Source organism: Oncorhynchus clarkii, chromosome 4, assembly GCF_045791955.1.
Source record: "Oncorhynchus clarkii lewisi isolate Uvic-CL-2024 chromosome 4, UVic_Ocla_1.0, whole genome shotgun sequence".
Lineage (NCBI taxonomy): Eukaryota > Metazoa > Chordata > Actinopteri > Salmoniformes > Salmonidae > Oncorhynchus > Oncorhynchus clarkii.
Window position 1 is genome coordinate 72,989,366 of NC_092150.1, and position 22,266 is coordinate 73,011,631.

Sequence of the window (22,266 nt, forward strand, 5' to 3'; positions counted from 1 at the left end):
CGTTCCAAGCCTAGAGGAATATTGGGAGGTCATTTGAATATTCATAGCATTATTTCTAAGAGTGAACAGGTAGAACATTTATTGAATGAGTCTAATCTTGATTTTTCTGTTTCTCTGAGACATGGCTGAAGAAATGGTCTCCTATTTCAGCCTTTAATGTTGCTGGATAGTCCATATTCAGGAGCAGCAGGGGAGACGGCAGTGGGGATGGATTGATTATGTACATGGAAGATAACTATAAATTCAATCGTAACATATGGAAACATGCCAATTACCTTGAATGTATGGGGCTGAATGTCTTCCTCTCCCCTCTTATGTCTCTCACTATAATTGGATTATATCAACAACCAACATCTGATATCTCGTTTTATGACCATCTAAATGCCATGGTTAAAGAATGTGACTATAAGAAGGAGATCATCTTCATGGGCGATTTCAATATAAACTGGGAAAACAAAACGTGCAGGAAAAAACTCATTTCAACCTGACTATTTCAACCTGACTCAAATAATACAAGGTCCAACCAGAGTAACACAGTAATCCCAGACTCAAATTGATCTGGTGTTTACTAACAGACCTGATCGAAAATCTAAGTCCACTAACTTACAAACTGGTGTTTCTCAAATCAAATTGAATTGGTCACATACACGTGTTTAGCAGATGTTATTGCGGGTGTAACAAAATGCTTGTGCTTTTAGTTCCGAGAGTGCAGTAATATCGGAAATGTTACTTTGGTGTTTAGAAAGCTCACTAAAAAGAGATTTAAGTACTTTACACCACTGCAATTGTAGAATAAATGTTTCTCATATTGATGCCACACAGTCTGTTTTCTAAATGAGAATTTGTTTTTTAGGGGCTCTTGCTCTATAAGCAAACAAGTGGGCTACAACAACCTGCCTAACTGACTGACTCATGCAATACTCCAGCAGCAGGATATTGTGGTAGACCTGTCACGCCCCAATGTGAAGGGTTTTATTACAGAGTAATATAATCACAATTAGCTGCTATGTGGGAGGCGCCATAAAAAGAGATCACCCACTGGGCAAAAACGGGTTGAATCAACATTATTTCCACATAATTTCAACCAAAAAATGTAATGTGATGATGTTCAATCAATGTGGAAAACGTACAAAAATGTATTTTTTTTACCTAAATCCAATGATAAGGTTGATTTCACATTGAATTCACGTTTGTTGACAACTCAACCAAATGTAAATCCAAACTAGACGTTGAACTGTTTGTGCCCAGTAGGGGTGTTGTTGCTAGTGTACACACAATATCATGGAACCCAACTGTTAGGCGTACACATTAAACATCACAGTTTAATTGTTGTTCATGTATTGCTGTTCCTTTGCCTGTAATTTCAAGTGTTTATTCACAGACTTCAAATTGCAGTTTGAGTAAATATATTGATGTTGAATTATGTGGACACAAAACTACTCTATTGAGAGAACGCTTATTCCCACTAACCTTGATTTGTATCTGTTGTTTCCTCATTCCTCATTGCTTTGCTGCCATCTCATTGGACGCCCAGACTGTCCGTCATGGCTTCCCCTATCAGCCGTCGTCCATGGCCCATGACCCAGTCCAGAAGATCCTGGCCATTGGGACCCAGAGCGGGGCCCTCAGACTGTATCCTTTCTGCTCTGTGTGATGCTGTGTTCAACTCCATTGATCTGTTTGTGTTGTGTACACTAGCCACTGGGTCCCTGAGGGGGAGGCCCTGTATGGGGCTGCTCTCAGCCGAGACCAGACCAGCAGCAGGTAGGTGGATGGATGGATGGATGGATGGATAGAAAGACAATGCCCTTGGAAGAGCAGGCTGAGCTCATTGGTGTTTATGTATACTCATTCTATCTATGTCTAATAACACATATTACAGTAAAATGGCATGTTACACTATAAAAGAAAAAAGCCTATCCTTTACTCTTAATCCTTGATATAGAGCTGGCAGCCAGTTTACAGGGACAACAGCTTGCTGTGCTTTATAACACAGAGCAGTGGAATGGCACCCCAGGGAGCCATAGCTAGAGAGAGCACCTGCCCGCTATCTCGCCTCTTGCCTGCCTGCGTCAGGCCCCTTTACTGTTCCAGCATGTGTTCTCCCTGAAAGTAGCTCATTAAGGTGTGATTACTGTCTGCCTTTCTGTCCCTCCTTGCCCTCCCCCGTTTCTGTCTCTCCCTGCTGTCTGTCTTTCTGTCTCTCACTGTTGTCTGTCTTTCTGTCTCTCCCTGTTGTCTGTCTTTCTGTCTCTCCCTGTTGTCTGTCTTTCTGTCTCTCCCTGTTGTCTGTCCTTCTGTCTCTCCCTGCTGTCTGTCTTTCTGTCTCTCCATGCTGTCTGTCTTTCTGTCTCTCCCTGTTGTCTGTCTTTCTGTCTCTCCCTGTTGTCTGTCTTTCTGTCTCTCCCTATTGTCTGTCCTTCTGTCTCTCCCTGCTGTCTGTCTTTCTGTCTCTCCATGCTGTCTGTCTTTCTGTCTCTCCCTGTTGTCTGTCTTTCTGTCTCTCCCTGTTATCTGTCCTTCTGTCTCTCCCTGCTGTCTGTCTTTCTGTCTCTCCATGCTGTCTGTCTTTCTGTCTCTCCCTGCTGTCTGTCTTTCTGTCTCTCCCTGTTGTCTGTCATTCTGTCTCTCCCTGCTGTCTGTCTTTCTGTCTCTCTCTGCTGTCTTTCTGTCCCTCCCTGTTGTCTATCTTTCTGTCTCTCACTGTTGTCTGTCTTTCTGTCTCTTCCGGTTGTCTGTCTTTCTGTCTCTCCATGCTGTCTGTCTTTCTGTCTATCTCTGCTGTCTTTCTGTCTCTCCCAGTTGTCTGTCTTTCTGTCTCTCTCTGCTGTCTTTCTGTCTCTCCCTGCTGTCTGTCTTTCTGTCTCTCCCTGTTGTCTGTCTTTCTGTCTCTCCCTGTTGTCTGTCTTTCTGTCTCTCCCTGTTGTCTGTCTTTCTGTCTCTCCCTGTTGTCTGTCCTTCTGTCTCTCCCTGCTGTCTGTCTTTCTGTCTCTCCATGCTGTCTGTCTTTCTGTCTCTCCCTGTTGTCTGTCTTTCTGTCTCTCCCTGTTGTCTGTCTTTCTGTCTCTCCCTATTGTCTGTCCTTCTGTCTCTCCCTGCTGTCTGTCTTTCTGTCTCTCCCTGTTGTCTGTCTTTCTGTCTCTCCCTGTTATCTGTCCTTCTGTCTCTCCCTGCTGTCTGTCTTTCTGTCTCTCCATGCTGTCTGTCTTTCTGTCTCTCCCTGCTGTCTGTCTTTCTGTCTCTCCCTGTTGTCTGTCATTCTGTCTCTCCCTGCTGTCTGTCTTTCTGTCTCTCTCTGCTGTCTTTCTGTCCCTCCCTGTTGTCTATCTTTCTGTCTCTCACTGTTGTCTGTCTTTCTGTCTCTTCCGGTTGTCTGTCTTTCTGTCTCTCCATGCTGTCTGTCTATCTGTCTATCTCTGCTGTCTTTCTGTCTCTCCCAGTTGTCTGTCTTTCTGTCTCTCTCTGCTGTCTTTCTGTCTCTCCCTGTTGTCTGTCTTTCTGTTTCTCTCTGCTTTCTGTCTTTCTGTCTCTCCCTGTTGTCTCTCTTTCTGTCTCTCCCAGTTGTCTGTCTTTCTGTCTCTCCATGCTGTCTGTCTTTCTGTCTCTCCCTGCTGTCTGTCTTTCTGTCTCTCCCTGTTGTCTGTCATTCTGTCTCTCCCTGCTGTCTGTCTTTCTGTCTCTCTCTGCTGTCTTTCTGTCCCTCCCTGTTGTCTATCTTTCTGTCTCTCACTGTTGTCTGTCTTTCTGTCTCTTCCGGTTGTCTGTCTTTCTGTCTCTCCATGCTGTCTGTCTATCTGTCTATCTCTGCTGTCTTTCTGTCTCTTCCAGTTGTCTGTCTTTCTGTCTCTCTCTGCTGTCTTTCTGTCTCTCCCTGTTGTCTGTCTTTCTGTTTCTCTCTGCTTTCTGTCTTTCTGTCTCTCCCTGTTGTCTCTCTTTCTGTCTCTCCCTGTTGTCTGTCTTTCTGTCTCTCCCTGTTGTCTGTCTTTCTGTCTCTCCCTGATGTCTGTCTTTCTGTCTCTCACTGTTGTCTGTCTTTCTGTCTCTCCCTGTTGTCTGTCTTTCTGTCTCTCCCTGCTGTCTGTCTTTCTGTCTCTTCCTGTTGTTTGTCTTTCTGTCTCTCCCTGTTGTCTGTCTTTCTGTCTCTCCCTGTTGTCTGTCTTTCTGTCTTTCCCTGTTGTCTGTCTTTCTGTCTCTCTCTGCTATCTGTCTTTCTGTCTCTCTGCTATCTGTCTTTCTGTCTCTCTCTGCTGTCTTTCTGTCTCTCCCTGTTGTCTCCCATGGTTTGGCGATTCGTCCTCCTCACTGACGTTGGTAGCTTTGATTTTGAGAGGAGAGAAGCATCTTAACTTCAGTCATATCTTTGATTGATGTCGATCAGATAGAAATAGTTTTTTATCTCTGGGAGAGGAAGGTGAATGCGGAGTCATGCAACCACCCACGCTGTTCCCTTCTCAGATCAGTGCTCTAGATGATGAATTGGCCTGCTTTTGCCTAATCTGCAGACGAAGATGCCTGATACAGAAGATATGCTGTTATTGGTCCTTTTTTTGTCCTTTGATGAAGAGGATTTCTGTCCTGTAGCTCTATGTCTGTCCTGTAGCTCTATGTCTGTCCTGTAGCTCTATGTCTGTCCTGTAGCTCTATTTCTGTCCTGTAACTCTTTGTCTGTCCTGTAGCTCTATGTCTTTCCTGTAACTCTATGTCTGCCCTGTAGCTCTTTGTCTGTCCTATAGCTCTATGTCTGTCCTGTAGCGCTCTGTCTGTCCTGTAACTCTATGTCTGTCCTGTAACTCGATGTCTGTGGTGTGGCTCTATGCTGTGATTGCCTGCTAGCTTTTTTCAATGTGTCTGTGGCGAGGCTGTTTGCGATGCTGTCCTGTCCTTTCCTCCCGTGGAGGATTACAGGATGTGGCAGATCAAGGGCCTGAGCCTGGCAGCGGGTAGTGCTGAGCGGGCTGGAGGACCAGGGGTAGAGGAGAGGACAGGAAAGGATCCCCAGATCTGCCAGCCTAAGTGAATGCCCTGTGATCCTAAAAACGGTCCTATTTGTGATGCTGGGCAGGGTTAGGAGTATGTGTTTTCTGTCCCTTTGGTGCTGTCTGACTGAGAGTGAGAGAGGCTGGGGAAAGAGAGGGGGAGAGAGAGACAGAGAGACAGACACTCACATGCACATACACATGTTTGTTGTACTATCCTTGTTGTTACCAAACAATTGATTCCCATTCAAAATCCTATTTTCCCAAACGCCTAACGCTAACCGTAAGCCTAAAATAGCCTTTTTCCTGGTGGGGACATTTGGTCCCCACAAGGATAGTAAAACAAACAGACAGACAGACAGACAGACAGACAGACAGACAGACAGACAGACAGACAGACAGACAGAAAAGGGTTCTGTTTGTCTGTCTGTTGATGTCACACTCCACCTAGCTGCTCAGGTTAGGCCCGTGCAGCTCCTGGGCTCTTGCACCAGAATATAACTTATATTGATCTGTGTGTTGTATTTTTTCGAATGCCCGAGCCGACTAGCTTAACCCTTATTTCTCCTGTAAATCACTCTGGATTAGAGAGTCTGCTAAATTATTAAAATAATTAAATGTACTACACACACCATCTCAATTGTTTGGGACCAATCTGCATCATAGGCATATCCCTGCAGCAACATATTGTCTCACAATATGTGGAGAGCAATTGAAAGATGTCCATCTGCACCAGCAGTTTAGCTAAAGTATATTAAATGATCTGCTCATTGGAGTGCGAGAGAAGGGACTGTATTACTAATACATACTGCAGAATGATCATATTACAGATGGAATGAGAGGTATAGCCCTACCTTGGGAAACCTCTATGAGGGTACTTTCATCCTTCACGGAACCACTGATCTAACATGACCAGATCAGTGAAATGTTTGCAGTGGTTTCGAGGCTTTCGTCTATCCATCTGGCACACAGCACAAGATCAGTGATGGCTTCCAGAAATGGAGGAAACAAGGACGGAGGTGTGTGTTTTGGGTGGCCTGTTGGTGTTTCCAGTGGGCAGTGTCCAGGGTTGTCGCTCCACACATCAACAGATTATCTCATATACACACACACACACACACACACACACACACACACACACACACGCACACACACACACACACACACACACACACACACACACACACACACACACACACACACACAAAGGATGGGCATATGGCTAAAACGCAACATTTAATCACAATGTACACTACATGGCCAAAAGTAGGTAGACACCCCTTCAAATTAGTGGATTTGAATATTTCAATCACGTCCGTTGCTGACAAGTGTATAAAATCGAGCACACAGCCATGCAATCTCCATAGACAAACATTGGCAGTAGGATGGCCTGACTGAAGAGCTCAGTGATGTTCAACATGGCACAGTCATAGGATGCCACCTTTCCAACAAGTCAACTTGTCAAATTTCTGCCCTGCTAGAGCTGCCCCGGTCAACTGTAAGTGCTGTTATTGTGAAGTGGAAGCAACGTCAGCACAAGAACTGTTCGTCGGGAGCTTCATGAAATGGTTTCCATGGCCAAGCAGCTGCACACAAGCCAAAGATCAACATGCGCAATGCCAAGCGTTGGCTGGAAGGGTGTAAAGTTCACCGCCAGTGGAAACGTTCTCTGGAGTGATGAATCATGCTTCACCATCTGACAGTCCGACGGACGAATCTGAGTTTGGCGGATGCCAGGAGAACACTACCTACCGAGTGCATAGTGTCTGGGGTTGTTATTCATGGTTTGGACTAGGCTCTTTAGTTCCAGTGAAGGGAAATGTTGTCACTACAGCATACAACGACATTCTAAACAATTTTATGCTTCCAACTTTGTGGCAACAGTTTGGGGAAGGCCCTTGCATGTTTCAGCCTCTGTGCACAAAGCGAAGTCCATACAGAAATGGTTTGTCGACATCGGTGTGGAAGAACTTGACTGGCCTGCACAGAGCCCTGACCTCAACCCCATCGAACACCTTTCGAAAGAATTGTAACGCTGACTGCAAACCAGGCCTAATCACCTAACACCAGTGCCAGACCTCACTAATGCTCTTGTGGCTGAATGGAGCCAAGCCCCTGCTGCAATGTTCCAACATCTTATGGAAAGCCTTCCCAGAAGAGTGGAGGCTGTTATAGCAGCAAAGGGGGACCAACTCCATATTAATGCCCATGAATTTGGAATGAGATGTTTGACAAGCAGGTGTCCACATACTTTTGGTCAAGTAGTGTAGCACCTGTATGCATTGTTTTACCTGTTGTAGTATTTTGTTGTAGTATGCCACATTAGTTATTGCATTCTAATTCAGAGTTGTACACTACATATTGACCAATGTCTGTTGATTGTTTAATGCATAGTATTAGTATTACAATGTGAATAGTATATCTATGTGGCTTTTCCCTCCTATTCTGTAGAGGTCTGACTCTGAATGTAAAGATCTGTCTCTAGAGATCTGACAGCAGCGATCTGGCTACAGAGGGCTAGCTTCACACAGAGAGAGTAGAGCAGCTAACACTGATGCTGGATAGAGCGAGAGATTTACACAGAGTAGGGCAGCCAGCATCACAGCGCAGAAATGCTGCAATTTCCAGGCCAGAAGCAATTGTGTATATACTGTATTTCTTGATTTATTCAATTCTTTATATTATTTTTCATCCCTCCCTTCCCTGTCCAGGCGTCTCTCTTCGGGAGCTAACCATTTTAGATGGCACTCCACAGTACAGACCAGGCCTGAGGTTGTGTGTGTGTCAGTACTTACATAATGCGCTGGATCTCAGGGATAGGAAGGCAAGGCTGAATGAGACAGCAACAGTGTCATCAAAGGAGCTGGCTGCTGTGTGTGTGTGTGTGTTTGATGTAAGTGTGTTGTGTGTGTGTTTGTGTTTGATGTGAGTGTGTTGTGTGTGTGTGTGTGTGTGTGTGTGTGTGTGTGTGTGTGTGTGTGTGTGTGTGTGTGTGTGTGTGTGTGTGTGTGTGTGTGTGTGTGTGTGTGTGTGTGTGTGCTTGATGTGAGTATGTTTGTGTGTCTCTGTGTCTGCCTGGCTCCGGTATGCACATACAGTACCAGTACACATCTACTCATTTAAGGGTTTTTCTTTATTTTGACTATTTTCTACATTGTTGAATAATAGTGAAGACATCAAAACTATGAAATAACACACATGGAATCATGTAGTAAAATAAGTGTTAGCCAAATCAAAATATATTTTAGATTTTAGATTCTTCAAAGTAGCCACCCTTTGCCTTGATGACGGCTTTGCACGCTCTTGGCATTTTCTCTACCAGCTTCACCTGGAATGCTTTCCAACAGTCTTGAAGGAGTTCACGCATATGCTGAGCACTTGTTGGCGGCCTTTCCTTCACTCTGCGGTCCAACTCATCCCAAACCATCTGAATTGGGTTGAGTTTGGGTGATTTTGGGGACCAGGTCATCTGATGCAGCACTCTCCTTCTTGGTCAAATAGCCCTTACACAGCCTGAAGGTGTATTGAGTCATTGTCCTGTTGAATAACAAATGACAGTCCCACTAAGCGCAAACCAGATGGGATGGCGTATTGCTGTAAAATGCTGTAGTAGCCATAATGGTTAAGTGTGCCTTGAATTCTAAATAAATAACAGACAGTGTCACCAGCAAAGCATCCCCACACAATCACACCTCCTCCTCCATGCTTCATGGTGGAAACCACACATGCAGAGATCATCCGTTCACCTATTCTGCATCTCACAAAGACACAGCGGTTGGAACCAAAAATCTCTCATTTAGACTCATCAGACCAAATGACAGATTTCCACCGGTCTAATGTCAATTGCTCGTGTTTCTTGGCCCAAGCAAGTCTCTTCTTCTTATTGGTGTCCTTTAGTAATGGTTTCTTTGCAACAATTCGACCATGATTCATGCATTCTCCTCTGTGTGCAAAACTGTCATCAAGGCAAAGGCTGGCTGCTTTGAAGAATCTCAAATATAAAATATATTTAGATTTGTTTGCTTTGTTTTTTTGATTACTACATGATTCCATATGTATTATTTCATATTTTTGATGTCTTCACTATTATTCTTCAATGTAGAAAATAGTAAAAAATTAAGAAAAACCCTGGAATAAGTAGGTGTGTCCAAACTTTAGACTGGTACTGTATATTACATTGATATATTAGACTTTTTTGTAGATGTTCCAAATGAGTCCATCAGTGGATTGTACAGTATGTGTGGAGGCCTGGAGATGCTAAACATGTTTATGTTAATTCCCGTTCAATTACCGTGAGACCAGCAGTCTTTTGCATGACAATAACCGTCTGACAACATGTAATGACTGCCCTATGTGGAGAAACGCTTAACTCCCTCGTTCCTTCTAGCGTCGGTAGCAACATTAGCGGCAGCATCCGGGTGGGCTGGTCAAGTCCCTGAGGGAGGTTGCTACGGAAAGGCTACAGGCACAGCAGGAACTCAGTGGGGATTAGGATCAGATCCTAACCTCTACTCCCTCCCACAACCTGGATAGGAGGGACTGGGGACGATGGGAAAATGAAATAACCTTCACTTTGGAGCTACTGTCTTGTGAGAGCTTGGAAGGATGCGTGTGCTAGTGTATGTGCGCGCATCCGAGCACGCGTGTGTGCGCCTGGTGTGTGCGCCTGGTGTGTGTGTGCGCAGGCATGTTTGCCTGCATGTGTGTGCGTATGTGTATGCTGCTGGATGACTTGTTTCAGCCAGATGGCAGGTCTTGCTGATTAACAGTGTATCTAACAGGAAGAACCCACAGGACAGATGGGGTCATAGGGGAGCATTAAAATAATATCTCAGTCTTATCCTCCCCCATAAAAAAATGTAACTTGCGCTTGTCTTTTCCTACTACCGCTGACTTTGTTGATAATTTCTTTATCGAGGAAAAATTTACTAACGTCGACTTGTAATATGTGATTGTCTCACATAGCTATCTTAAGATGATTGCACTAACTGCAAATCGCTCTGGATAAGATTGTCTGCTAATTTACTGAAATGGCAAAACGAGTAGAGGAGACATGGCGTGTAGATGTCAACTGTTATATCAACTTTACTTAACCAGGCCTAGCTATACAGTTATCTGTGTCATGTAGTCAGTGCAACAGTCATGTTGTATTGGGTGGTGTAGGATTCTGAGTACAATCAATGCCATTGTACTGAAGGGCTGTGGAGCCTGACTCAAGCAAATTATTATTCAATTCTTAACATCTATAAAGCTGCGGAACCCTTTTGTAACCTCACTAGATTACACTTGACAGTGAACATTGTCACCATCCCTGTCCAGCTGGACAGCGTGTATTTCAGTGCTTTTCAACCCAAAGTCTCTTAGCCATGACAAGCTCTCAACAGGATGGTTTTTAAGCAATAAAACTAGGTTGTCATAGAAATCCCCGGTAGGTGACGTCTTTTCAGATCCTATTAAATAAAGTACTGTACAATTACCTCTTCCTATAATTCTACTGGCTTCTGCAGCCTCCCAGACAGACATCCCTTATCTCTCTGCTGCTGTGCCCCTGTCCAGCCTTGAATGATGACAGTGTGTGTGTGTGTGTGTGTGTGTGTGTGTGTGTGTGTGTGTGTGTGTGTGTGTGTGTGTGTGTGTGTGTGTGTGTGTGTGTGTGTGTGTGTGTGTGTGTGTGTGTGTGTGTGTGTGTATGTGTGTGTGTCATTCTACTCAGGAGGAAGGACATGTGTGATTCACTGGATCGCTAATGGAAAAGTTTTAGCGAGAGATTCAATATTGTCTTGGCTCAGAAAATGCTGCCCCCCGTCCCCCTCCTACTCCTCCTCGTCCCCAACCCGCTTTCTGTAATTTACCCTCCCAGTGAGTCACCGCAATAAAAAAGGCCAAGTGGTCTCTCTATTAAATCCAAAACCAATGTGATTGGATGATAACAAGTCTCTATGACCCGAGGCCTAACAGCCAGACAAGGAATAAAGGAATATCCACTGAACAAAAATATAAACGCAACATGCAACAATTTAAAAGATTTTACTGATTTAAATGACTGGGAATACAGATATGCATCTGTTGGTCACAGATAACTTTTTAAAAAACGTACGGGTGTGGATCAGAAAACTTGTCAGTACCTGGTGTGACCACCATTTGCCTCATGCAGAGCGACACATATCCTTCGCATAGAGTTGATCAGGCTGTTGATTGTGGCCTGTGGATTGTTGTTGGGAACTGGAACACACTGTCGTGCATGTCTATCCCAAACATGCTCAATGGTGAAATGTCTGGTGAGTATGCAGGCCATGGAAGAACTGAAACTTTTTCAGCTTCCAGAAATTGTGTACAGATCCTTGCAGACATGGGGCCGTGCCTTATCATGCTGAAACATGAGGTGATGGCGGCGGATGAATGGCACGACAATGTGCCTCAGGAGCTCGTCACAGTATCTCTGTGCATTCAAATTGCCATCTATAAAATGTGTTCGTTGTCCGTAGCATATATTCCCATACAATAACCCCACCGCCACCATGGGGCACTCTGTTCACAACATTGACATCAGCAAACTGCTCGCCGTCTGCCCTGTACAGTGTAAACTGGGATTCATCAGAGAAGAGCACACTTCTCCAGCGTGCCATGGGCAATTGAAGTCGGTTACAACGCCAAACTGCAGTCAGGTCAAGACCCTGGTGAGGACGTTGAACACGCAGATGAGCTTCCCTGAGACGCTTTCTTCAGTTGTGCAAACCCACAGTTTCATCAGCTGTCCGGGTGGCTGGTCTCAGACGATCCTGCAGGTGAAGAAGCCGGATGTGGAGGTCCTGGGCTGGCGTGGTTACATGTGATCTGCGGTTGTGAGGTCGGTTGGATGTACTGACAAATTCTTTAAAAGGATGTTGGAGGCGTCTTATGGTCGAACAATTAACGTAAAATGTTCTGGCAACAGCTCTGGTGGACATTCCTGCAGTCAGCATGCCAATTTCACACTTCTTCAAAACTTGAGACATCTGTAGGATTGTATTGTGTGACAAAACTTCACATTTTAGAGTGGTTTTGTATTGTCCTTAGCACAAGGTGCACCTGTGTAATGATCATGCTGTTTAATCAGCTTCTTGATCTGTCAGGTGGATGGATTAAATTGGCAAAGAAGAAATGCTCACTAACAGGGATGTAAACAAATGTGTTCACAAAATTTGAGAGAAATAAGCTTTTTGTGCATATGGAACATTTCTGGGATCATTTATTTCAGCTCATGGAACATGGGACCAACACTTTGCATGTTGCGTTTATACTTTTTTTTCAGTGTAATAGAAATGGTGGCTACTGTGAAACCCTGAAGTGATATGATACATATTCAGGACTGGAGTGGCATGATGTGGTCCTGGTAACCAGGAGTCTGTGGTCCATTTCATCTCAATTCCAGGTTTGGAATTGTATCGCACTCTCAATCAGAAATTCCATGTCTAATTTATGTAACAGAAGTTGAAATGAAGTTGACCCTCAGCGTCTTTGCCTGTTAATGATATTTGCTTACCCTCTGTTAGATCAGTCTGTTTCTCTATCTCGCTCTCTTCTCTCCCTCTGCCTCCTCTTCGCTTTTTTGCCCTCCCTCCCTCCCTCCCTCCCTCCCTCCCTCCCTCCCTCCACTCTTTGTTGAACACCTCTCTCCTCCCCCTGCCACTGCAGATGGTAGTGTGTGGGTTGTGTGTGTTGGCCAGGTGAGGTAGAAAACAAGCTGTGCTGTGTCCCAGTGCAGGCCAGGCTACCTGGTGCCTGAGATGTCACCTTCCTGTGCACTAATTACAGTCAACAGACGGCAGCACACGCTCGACGGGCTCCTCGCTGTAAATACAGGCCTCATGTGGACACAGAGAAGAGAGAAATACAGGTACACACACACACACACACACACACACACACACACACACACACACACACACACACACACACACACACACACAGGTAGAACAAATGGTCAATGGATGCCCCCATGGCGAGTGGGCACAGATCAGAGAATCTCTCTCTCTCCCTTCAAGTACCCCCAGCCTCCATGGTGGAGGGCAATAGCTAATGACAGAGAGAGGGAGGGGAGGGAGTGTCATTATGATAGGCTAATATGAGCTTGATGAGTGAAAGGCAGAGCCGTGTGTGTACTGCCCCCCTTCTCCTCTTCCTTGTTTTTGTAATGGTTCCCTCCTTTCTTTAAAAAAGTATGAATGGAGTGTGCTCATTGAAAACAATACATATTTTCTTTGTTAGGGGCAATGTTGTGGCGGCAGGGTATCCTAGTGGTTAGAGCGCTGAACTGTCATTCTGCCCCTGAACACACTGTTCCTAGGCTGTCATTGAAAATAAGACTTTGTTCGTAACTGACTTTCCTAGGTATATAAAGGTAGAAAAATGTTCTACATACCAAGATTTTTTCCTAGAAAACGGTGTTTACTTGACTCATATATTGCAAAACCCCCATTTCAGTTCTTGGAATTCATGTTAATTATGATTGTGAATCATAATGCCATAGTTTTGTTATATAAATGCCACATGGTATCACATGTCATATGGCATAGTCTTAACATTTAAAAGTGAAAATTAGAGCGGCAGTTAGAGGCTGGAAACTGTTTTTAAATGCTAGTAGCAGACATCTGCATATGGGATAGTGGGATGCAGGTTGTGGTTGGCTCCAGTGATGTAGTGGAGGGTAAACCCATGCAAATACAGTTTACCCCGCTTTTTCCATTTCATAAATAGGGTTAATATGCACCTGTTATGTTATATTATCATTTTTTGCATTAGCATTTATGCTACTGGCCTCCTGTCATTTTGGAAATGTTAGCATGCTAGCATTTACCCATCATGCATTTACCTCTATATCCTTGGCTGTCTCCCTTTCTCAGAGTGACGTGATTATATGATAAGGCACTGACACGCGGCTTTAGAGTGGTGCTCTGTCTGAAATGCTAGTACAACAGTCATGTACAGTTTGAGAGTGATGTGATGACATGGGCCCTGACTCCCTGACCCTGTCAGTGGTTCCTGTGAGTAGATTTTGTTCCCTCACCTAGTGCAGTGCCCTTCATCTGACCTCTGCCTCTCTACGGGCCCTAAGTGCTAACTGCATCTCTCTCTCTCTCTCTCTCTCTCTCTCTCTCTCTCTCTCTCTCTCTCTCTCTCTCTCTCTCTCTCTCTCTCTCACTTCCACTCCCTCTGTCTTTCTTCTACCTTTTCCACTACCTTTACCTCTCACTGCCCTTTCACTCTTCCTCTTCCACTCTTTTCAATATTCTTGCTTTCTCTCTTTACTTTTGAATCTCTTATTTTTTTGTATCATTCTGTCATTCTCTCTGAAGTGCTGTGTAAACAGGTCAAGAGGCTTAAAGGCCAGAGGCTTTGCATGTGGAAATGTGTGTGCATGTGTGGAGTGGTTTGTAGTTTGCAAGCGTTATGCCTGCTCCCAGTCCACACTCGTGCTAGCTACTGTGCTGTTCCTGGAAAGCCAGTAGTCAGTCAGTCAGTCAGTCAGTCAGTCAGTCAGTCAGTCAGTGTGCCTGCCTACTGCTTACAGTAGAGTAGCAGTGTAACGGACTAACGCCTAAATGCATCACCAGCACATCACATAGCACATCCCCACTCCAACCTCCCCAGTCCTGCTATGGTGTCTTCTTGAAGTACCCCCCCCCAGGACACTCAGCTGCTATGGAAAACTACTGACATATAGAGGCTATGACCAGGAGATACTGCCGGAGGTGTAACCTGGTTTACTTTATTGTAAGGACGTTTGGAAGAATAGCCATGGAAGTAAACTGTTCAGACTAGACTTTATACTGTAAATGGTGTCCATTTTATGGACTTTCTAGTGTTGATATGACAGTATTGCTGGGTACCTAACTGTACAGAAATACTACAATGTCGTGGTTAATGGCAATTTATTGGTTCTTTGTAGTAACCTTACCAATATGGCCATCAAGCTGTCATTCAACAGTAATAGACATCTTTTTCAATGGTCTTGGCTGTTTCTGTTGATGGAAACTGACATGATATTAGACCTGTCATTAAACAGAAGACAAGCTTTAGAGCTGTGTGTTGCCTCCCACTAGGCACCCACTGGTTGTATCAACATTGTTTCCACGTCATTTCAGTGTGTTCTGTGATGTAGTGTAGAGACACCTGAAGGATGGAGGATGTGTATTAATGTCTGGGATGTGCCCTCGGTAACACCCTTCTACTCTGTCTGCAGGGATGACACACACACACATTTTTCTTTATTTCCTTCTCAATTCGCTCTCCCCTGCTCTTCTTTCTCTCGATCTCTTTAACTCTCTCCTTATCCTTTTCTCTCTGTCAGTCTCACTATCTCTCTCCTCTCTTTCTTTCTCCTGTCTCTCCCCTGTCTCTCTGAGTTATCTCTCTATCCCTTTTCTCTATTCCCTTAGTAATGATGAATCATCTGCATTACTCTGACTGTACGCCTAACTCCATTTGATCACAGCCCAGCCCCAGGATCTGCCAATCATATCGGCCCATACTCGACTGACGGCCTGCGTTTCCATTGTGCCTGTCTCCGTGGCAATACAAAAGAGGTTTGGGTTTCGCTCCATTGAAAAACATCCCCTCAGTGTCGTTAGCGTCTCGATTCAAAGAACATTGACATCTCAAGAAACCATTCTCTCTATCTTTCCCTCATAGCTAACTACGCGAAGCGCCTTGACACCGTCAACCTTGCTAATGTGCCTTGGGAAACTTCCATATGTGATACACCCTCTTGATTTGGTCTCATGAAACAACATTTGAAATGGTGTTTTTGACATTGGATAAAAGCAGAGACACAGACCTACACAATGGTATATCATACACTGCATTTGAGGAACAATGGGAAAGTAATTCTGCTTTGAATGTTATTAAACTTGTAATCTCCCTTTTGAGAAAATGGCCTTTGAATGTTTTGGTACCCACCCATTCAGCGTCGTTCACACCCTTTTAAGCTTTAGCCACACCCATCTCTTTAAGGGTTGATCGGAGCATTTTGTCCTAGCAACAATAGTCAAGCACCCAAGCCAACTGGCTAACTTCCAGACACAAATGAGAGAACAGCTCACAGCTCATAATTTAACTCGCCCTAACAGAGCTGGTTAGGCTGTTTTTATGTTATCCAGAGCGTTGGTGACTGCAACTGTGCTGCTGGCAACAATTTATGTTTTTTTGCCAACGTTTACTGACATTGGCCAAATTCAACGGTGTTAAGCATTCATAAGTTCATCAGTTATTCTGTGCTCTGGCACACTCAGAAGAGAGTGCTCTGAAATTGGAGTAGATAACCAGAACAAATTTACCAGCTACATCTATCAACAGTTGTTGCAGTGACATTCTATTGAAATTGATACTTGCATAGTGGAGTCTTTTGTTAAGACATGTAGCTAGCTAGCTAGCTAAACAATTAACTATAATCCCAACTCATGACGTTACTACCCTGCATGAATGTGCAGGTAGCTAACCAACCAGGTTCAACGTTACCTAGCTAACATTAGGCTATAACTAGCAAAGCAAATGGCTCTGAGATACGAATAATAAGATCATACACGTAACGCTAGATTTCAAAACTCTGTCTGTTATTAACTCTTAGAACCACCCATCCCGGATCCGGGAGAATTGTCATCAACAACGCTGAATAGCACAGCGCCACAGTCAAATAATATTACTAGAAAATATTCATATTCATGAAATCACAAGTGCAATATAGGAAGCAGCTTAGCCTTTTGTTAATCCACCTGTTGTCTCAGATTTTGAAATTATGCTTTACAGCGAAAGCAATACAAGCGTTTGTGTAAGTTTATCGATTGCTCGACCAAACAATAAGTACACGTAGCATCAGGTACCTTGGTTACGAAAATCAGAAAAGCAATCAAATGAATCGTTTCCCTTTGATGATCTTCGGATGTTTTCACTCACGAGACTCCCAGTTAGACAACAAATGTTCCTTTTGTTCCATAAAGATAGTTTTTATATCCAAATACCTCCGTTAGTTTGGTTCGTTATGCCCAGGAATCCACCGGAAAGAGCGGTCACGACAACGCAGACAAAAATTCCAAATTATATCCACAATGTCAACAGAAACATGTCAAAAGTTTTTTATAATCAATCCTCAGGGTGTTTTTCAAATATCTATTCGATAATATATCAACCGGGACAGTTGGCTTTTCACAAGGACCGGGAGTAACAATGGCCGCCTCTCTCTTTTGCGCACAAATCACTCTCAGAGCGCCCACCTGTCCACTTACGCAATGTGGTCGTTCACACTCATTCTTCAAAATAAAAGCCTGAAACTATGTCTAAAGGCTGTTGACACCTTAGGGAAGCCATAGAAAAAGGAATCTGGCTGATATTCCTTTCAATGGGCAATAGGGATGCATAGGAACACAGGGGTTTCAAAATAAGAGTCACTTCCTGATTGGATTTTCCTCAGGCTTTCGTCTGCAACATCAGTTCTGTTATACTCACAGACACTATTTTTACAGTTTTGGAATCTGTCAATTATATGCATATTCTATCATCTGGTCCTGAGAAATAGGCCGTTTACTTTGGGAACGGTATTTTTCCAAACATAAAAATAGTGCCCCCTAGCTTCAAGAGGTAGTTGATAGTTGATAGTTCACATGTTCCAGAAGGTATTTCTGCCTAAAAAAACGCTTAATGATAAAATAAAAAGAGTTTACTTTGAAATGGCTCTCCTGTGAAATAGTGACCCGCGACATACGCCTCGTTTCCTGAAACGATTCACATATACAGTTCATTCGGAATGTATTCAGACCCCTTGACTTTTTCCACCTTTTGTTACGTTACAGCCTTATTCTAAAATGTATTAAATATATATGTTTTTCTCTTCAATCTAAACACAATAACCCATAATGACAATGGAAAAAACATTATATATTTTTTTGCAAATGTATATTAAAAAAGTATTCAGACACTTTCCTATGAGACTCTAAATTGATCTCAGGTGCATCCTGTTTCCATTGAGAATCTTTGAAATGTTTCTACAACTTGATTGGAGTCCACCTGTGGTAAATTCAATTGATTGGAGATGATTTGGAAAGGCAACTGTATATATAAGGTCTCACAGTTGACTGTGCATGTTAGAGAAAAAAAGCATGGAAGCATGGTGGTGCTGTGGGGGTGTTTTTCAGTGGCAGGGACTGGGAGACTAGTTAGGATTGAAGGAAAGATGAACGGAGCAAAGTACAGAGAGAGATCCTTGATGAATACCTGCACCAGAGTGCTCAGGACCTCAGACTGGGGCAAAGGTTCACCTTCCAACTGGATAATGACCCTAAGCACACAGCCAAGACAACGCAGGAGTGGCTTCAGGACAAGTCTCTGAATGTCCTTGAGTGGTCCAGCCCGCTCAGAGCTCGCTCTTGAACCCAATCAAACATCTCTTGAGAGACCTGAAAATAGCTGTACAGCGACGCTCCTCATCCAACCTGACAGAGCTTGAGAGGATCTGCAGAGAAGAATGGGAGAAACTCCCCAAATACAGGTGTGCCAAGCTTGTAGCGTCATACCCAAGAAGACTCAAGGCTGTAATCGCTACCAAAAGTGCTTCAACAAAGTACTGAGTAAAGGGTCTGAATACTTACTTATGTGATATTTCAGTTTTTTCTTTGTCATTATGGGGTATTGTGTGTAGATTGATAAGGGGAAAAAAACAATTTAAATAATTTTAGAATAAGGCTGTAACGTAACAACCTGTGTAAAAAGTCAATGGGTCTGAACGCTTTCCGATTTCACTGTAGGTGGTGAATTATCCAAGGGTAAATCTAGGAGAACAACAGGGAGCTGCATGGTGTTGAGGACTATTATACAGTGGTGAAAAAAGTACCCAATCGTCATACTCAAGTAAAAGTTAAAGTCACGCAGTAAAATACTACTTGAGTAAATGTCTAAATGTATATAATTGTAAATATATTGAAGTATTAACAGTAAATGTAATTGCTAAAATATACTTAGGGATCAAAAGTAAAAGTAAAAGTATAAATAATTTCAAATTCCTTATTTTAAGCAAACCAGATGGTACCATTTTCTTGTTTTTTAAGTTTACGGATAGCAGGGCACACTCCAAAACTCAGAGATGATTTACAAACAAGAAATGTGTTAATGAGTCCACCAGATCAGAGGCAGTAGAGATGACCAGGGATGTTCTCTTGATATGTGTGCGAATTGGACCATTTTCCTGTCTTGCTAAGCCTTCTAAATGTAATGAGTACTTTTGGCTGTCAGGGAAAATGTATGGAGTAAAAGTACATTATTTTCTTTAGGAATGTAGTGAAGTAAAAGTAGTCAAACAATATAAATAGTAAATTACAGATGCCCCAAAAAACTACTGTAGTACTTTCAAGTATTTTAACTTAAATACTTTACACCACTGTTATTATTTAGCCAGCAGCATACCAACCTGCATCCCACTGCTAGTTTGCATCTGAAGCTAAGCAGGGTTGGTCCTGGTCAGTCCTTGGATGGGAGATCAGATGCTGCTGGAAGTGGTGTTGGAGTGTCAGTAGGAGGTACTCTTTCCTTCGGTCTAAAATAAATATATACCCATGTCCCAGGGCAGTGATTGGGGGTGCTGTCTTTGGATGGGATGTTAAACGGATGTCCTGACTCTCTATGGTCACTAAGGCTAAATTCTCAATCTGGCCCTCATACTGTCACCTAATCATTCCCAGTGTGTAATTGGCTCATTCCTCCCTCTCCCCTGTAACTATTCCCCAGGTTGTTGCTGTAAATGAGAATGTGTTCTTAGTCAACTTACCTGGTAAAATAAGGGTTAGAAAATATATAGTATTTTTATTATATATGATGGTATTTACTCGCAGCCACTGAGTCCTACTGTCCTGTTGCTCCTCCATAGGGAGCTGATGACAGTCTCACCACTGCCTATGGGGAAGACACACGCACACGCACACACACACACACACACAAAAAAGACGTGTGACACGATGATGCAAGGGTAGCCACATGGCTATCATGTTAACCGCCAAACCCCCGCATCGCTGAGGACCTGTGTGCTTTAATGTGTGTGTGTGTGTGTGTTTGTGTGCGTGTGTGCGTGTGCGCGAGCGTGTGTGCGTGCGCACGTGCGTGTGTGCGTGCGCGCGTGCGTGTGTGTGTGTGTGTGCATGCACGTTAGCAGTGTGAATGGCCACAGGTAGGGCTCTAAATTAAACATTTTCATTGGTAGCACTGGTGCTCACAACTTAAAAATGTTAGAAGCACCACATGAAATTTAGGACTACCAGAAAATCAGATTTTTAAGTTGAGATCCATTCTATATTGGGCCTATATGAATTGCATCTACTTTTGGAGCACACGTTATGTAACATTTATATTTTTTGATTTAACTGGGCAAGTTAGTTAAGAACAAATTCTTATTTGCAATGAAAGCCTAGGAACAGTGGGTTAACTGCCTTGTTTAGGGGCAGAACAACATATTTTTACCTTGTCAGCTTGGGGATCCGTTCTAGCAACCTTTCAGTTACTAGCCCAACGCTCTAACCACTAGGCTATCTGCCTCCCTATTGTAACAACATTAGTTTATTATAAAGGCTAAAATGTTTATACAAATACCTGTCATTGAAATTACAAAGTCATTTGTGGAATATTTGGTTTCTACATTGTGTATAAATCACTATTTTCCTATTGAGATGCATTACACTGAAAATTGTACACCGTTTCTTTAAAAACATCAGGATTGTGATGAGGACATCCAAGAGATCTGTCATTCATTCATTACTATGATCATTGATCTTCTGAAGATTAAGCTATCCCTTTTCCTTTCTTTCTATGCCCCCAAATATTGGGGTATACTGGTAAAGTTAGCTAGGTAGCCAATGAGGTAACATGACTGAACAAAGTGTAAAAAAATGTTTAACGACGCGCAATTAGTGTTAGAAAGGCCCACGACATGGTTTATGAATGTAAATTGCAGTCCTGGTGATCCGCTATAGGAAGATGAAAATGTTGCTCTGGTAATATGCGTCAGCTCTTTTGATCTGGTCCTGCTAGAAGCAGAACTAGCAGTAATGGTGCAACCATGACGCTGTGGAATCTGCACTCGCTTTTTTCTCTTGGGCACTTGGAAACAACTTACATCTAAGCATTATCATTACAACAATTATTTTCTGGGAGATTTTTTTCATAGTCTCACAGTGCTCCTAAAATAAAACTCCTGTTCGCACAGCAAAATATTCAATTGCATATATGACCAAAGTAGTTGCACTTTAGAGCCTTGGCCACAGGGATGTTTGTGCTTTTCCGTCTGATTGAGCTAGAATGATGTTGTGATGTCAAATGTAGGAATGGGGAGGGGCAAAGGGGCTGAGATGGACAACTGAAGGCTGGAGGGAGTACATGGAGTGGGAGACAGAGGGATAGAGGGAGAGAGATAGAGGACATCAAGCGAAAAATGTACTGTATGGGGGTGGTGGATCATTGCGTCTGTTTGTCTTAGTATCATCCTCTGACTGGGAATCAGGGAAAACATCAGGAGAGAAACACACTGTTCTAAAACTACTGCAATCCGACAGTCAGGCAGACAGAGAGAGAGAGAGAATAGTCCCAACATTCCAGAACAGAACAGCATAGCCAGTGACATTCTAGTAGAAATAAACCGTAGTACTCACATCATTCAGGGACAGTGAGAGAACAGAGGCCCGGCAAAGCCCCGTCTACTATTTTGTACATCTGTGATTATAGGACCCATAACATGGTCCATGGCTGTCCATGGCTGTGAACTCCCCATCCTACCCCTACAGCCTGGCTGTGTACTCCCCATCCTACCCCTACAGCCTGGCTGTGTACTCCCCATCCTACCCCTACAGCCTGGCTGTGTATCCCCATCCTACCACTACAGCCTGGCTATGTATCCCCCTTCTCTCTTTCCTCCCACATTCTTTCCCATCCTCTGGGGCCTGGTCTCCAGGGCTGGAGCAATGGAAAGGGAGGGATAGATGAAGAGGAAGAGAAGGAGGGATAGGCACAGTAAATGAGAAGTGTCTAAACATGGAGAGGGGCCAGCAAGCCGACTCAGTCACACTATCTGAGTCAGAGCCCTGGTGTTGCGTGGGTGGGTCTTCCGTCTTTTGGCAGGCATACTATTGGCTGTTCCCCCGCAGTCCAACGGGGGTTGGCTAAATCACTGCCCCCACACGGTGGTTCAGTGCCCCCACAGGGTCCTCTCTCAGTGGGGGTGGAGGTCCTTCTGGCCCTGGTGCTGCAGGGGGGACGCCCACCAGCGTTTACCCGCCACAGA

General features: G+C 43.8%; 1 protein-coding gene across 1 annotated transcript in view; it reads left to right on the forward strand.

The window, feature by feature from the left end:
* Positions 1-22,266, forward strand: part of LOC139407246 (syntaxin-binding protein 5-like) — a 126,806-nt gene that overhangs the window by 11,985 nt on the left and 92,555 nt on the right. The window contains exon 2 of the mRNA XM_071150849.1: positions 1,535-1,632. Within this exon, the coding sequence (XP_071006950.1) occupies positions 1,535-1,632 (98 nt within the window). The remainder of the gene's footprint in view (positions 1-1,534; positions 1,633-22,266) is intronic.